The sequence below is a fragment of the Berghia stephanieae genome, chromosome 2 (assembly GCF_034508935.2).
Source record: "Berghia stephanieae isolate SIO BIC M18660-M18661 chromosome 2, UCSD_Bste_1.3, whole genome shotgun sequence".
Classification (NCBI taxonomy): Eukaryota; Metazoa; Mollusca; class Gastropoda; order Nudibranchia; family Aeolidiidae; genus Berghia; species Berghia stephanieae.
Window position 1 is genome coordinate 95,873,752 of NC_088361.1, and position 2,500 is coordinate 95,876,251.

At 40.7% G+C, this 2,500-nt stretch overlaps 1 protein-coding gene across 7 annotated transcripts in view; it reads left to right on the forward strand.

Annotated features, from left to right (window-relative positions):
* The window catches only part of LOC144965938 (beta-citrylglutamate synthase B-like), a 74,495-nt gene that overhangs the window by 70,344 nt on the left and 1,651 nt on the right, over positions 1-2,500 (forward strand). For all 7 annotated transcript variants that reach the window (XM_078901812.1, XM_078901816.1, XM_078901815.1 and 4 more), the window contains 3 exons: positions 1-105; positions 913-1,120; positions 2,289-2,500. The exon at positions 1-105 is cut by the window's left edge and continues 72 nt beyond it; the exon at positions 2,289-2,500 is cut by the window's right edge and continues 1,651 nt beyond it. In XM_078901812.1, the coding sequence (XP_078757938.1) occupies positions 1-105; positions 913-1,120; positions 2,289-2,500 (525 nt within the window). The remainder of the gene's footprint in view (positions 106-912; positions 1,121-2,288) is intronic.

Sequence of the window (2,500 nt, forward strand, 5' to 3'; positions counted from 1 at the left end):
ACAATGACGTATGCCACATTTACCAGAGACGGTCTACCCTCTGTCCTCAAGGTGCCACAAGGAATTGACTTTCCCGCCATCGTCAAACTAGCAGGCGGAAGTTCGGTGAGCATTTCAGGGTGCATCCTTTATTGTCTATACAGTATTTATAAGTCAGACCTGCGTAGTATTACGAAACATTCATAGAATTAGGCATTTTTGGTTCCGGCTGCAGAGCTGCAAATGTGTCTTTGATTCAATAAATCTAATTGAAAAGGAGAAAGTGCCATTCCAGAGAACCCATAATATTTAGGACTTTGGAGCGTTGTTTGATCATGCTGAGGGCAAATATTAATTTGTGAAGCTATAACTTATGGTGACCTTTCTTTTTTTCGCCCTTGGAAGCCACGAATTTCTGAAATTTGAAGTAGGCAGCTCTAATATAAGGCCGTCAGAGCCACAGGACCCGTGAAGCCGGAGTTTATCCCGGTTTCTATAGCGTGATACGCAAATAGCAATTGCTTTCTACCCTTTGGATTGGACGCTAATCTCTAGCAAAGTACTTTCCCACCAATCTAACAGACCCACATACCCAATCACTGCTGGGTGGTCAGGAGAAGGGGGGGGGGGGTCGGGAAATGAATAATTCGACTTCACCCCATCGATTTCGGCCCCCTTTGCGTCTGAAACGAGTGCTCTACCAAATGTCAATGCATTTGTTTCATTGTCCCAATTGTCTTCTCACATGGCCTTCGTGACTTCAAAAAAAAATTTTTGTTGCTGACGCGTCGTAATATTTTGCTACAATGCCACAACAAAATCGGGTTTTCCCCAAAACAAAAAAGAGAAAATGCAGCGTTGAAGTTTAAGTTTACACGTCGAGTATAATATACATTCATATACTCTCTTGTTTTTCCTTTCTGCATCGTTTAGGGAAAGAGAGTGATGCTCATTCCTAATAAGGAAACTGTCCAAGACATTGCCTGCAGTCTCCATGACGATAACCTGTATTTGTTGCAACAATACATTCGCGAAAGTCATGGGACCCACGTCAGGGTGATGGTGGTTGGTGGGCGAGTACATGGGTTTTACCGCAATACCAATACCAGCAATAATCGAGTCCAGTCTAATAGGAATCTAGGTAAGTTTAATTATGGCTATGACTGTTCAACTTAGAATTTTGTATAACCACACGGTTAGTATGGTAATCATCACCATCATCATCATCAGCAGCAGCAGCAGCAGCAGCAGCATCAGCATCATCACCATCATGAAAGTCAGCGTGGTTCAGTTATAGATAGTTCGAAGATGACGCCACTCAGGTCTTTGTTATTGTTTTTTTGCCATCCGCGTTTATGAGTAATTCTCACTAAACTGTATTGACCAGACTATAAACGATCATGGTTACACTCAGTTTTGTGTGTTTTTTCAGTTATACTTCCGGATGGCAATGTTGTGAACTTCTTAGCCAAGCGCATACTATCTATATGGTCCACTGTTCTGTATATGGTCTTTGTTTTTCACCCGAAAGGTGCCGAGTTCGACTACCCTCCGCGTTGTGCGGCTTTGAGCAAGTCACTTCCTCGCCTAAGCTCACTTAGCGAAGTGGCTGAGTGGTTAAGGTATTGCAATGTGACTCGGGTGGTTCCGGGTTCGAGCCCCGCTTCGGCTCTTTCGTTTCTTTTTTCCCCCGGGCAATATTATTAACCCCCAATTTGCTCACTTAGGACAACATGGGTGATTCCTGTTGACATCAGAATTTGATGGGTTACCTACATTCCCTCATGGAATACCTTGGCAACGGCATATAACCATGCCACTCGAGAGAATGGTTTTTTGGGTTGTTTTTTATCTTTTTGTTTGGTTGTTTGGGGTTTTTTTTGTTTGTTTGTTTGTTTGTTTTGTTTTGTTTTTTTTTTCTTTTTTTAAAGGTTTTTTTTTAATTCGTTTTTTTTTTAAAAATTAATATCATTAATTTTTACCAGTTAATTGTCGTACTCTAGAAATATTCATATTTAAAAGTTTGGCCAGAAAATTCGTCCTTAAAATATCGATCGATTAAATGACCCTCATATTGCCAAAAACTCTCAAACCCGAGATTTCGTGTAGTCCCAGGTTTGAGAGTTTTTTGCCAAGAAGATGGTCATTTATATCGATCGATATTTGAAGGACGAGTTGTCTGGCCAAACTTTTTAGATATGGCAGTTCACTGGTTAAAATGTTACTTCAGAAATAAACGCCTTTTTTAAAATTCATAATCAGTTAATAGATTTAATGAATTTCCTGTTCCTTTATTGTTTCTTACCCAGGTGGTAAAAGAGAACAAATCGAAGGTACGGAGGCATTTGAAGAGTTATCGGTCAAGATTGCCAATATTCTGGGCTTGGACATAGCCGGGATAGATTTCGTAGAGGACGGAGAAGGAAAGAAACTGTTTCTGGAAGCCAATTCCTCGCCTGGATTCAAATGCGATGATACCATAGCAGATACTGTCGTAGATTTTTTACTCAAATGCAGGGAT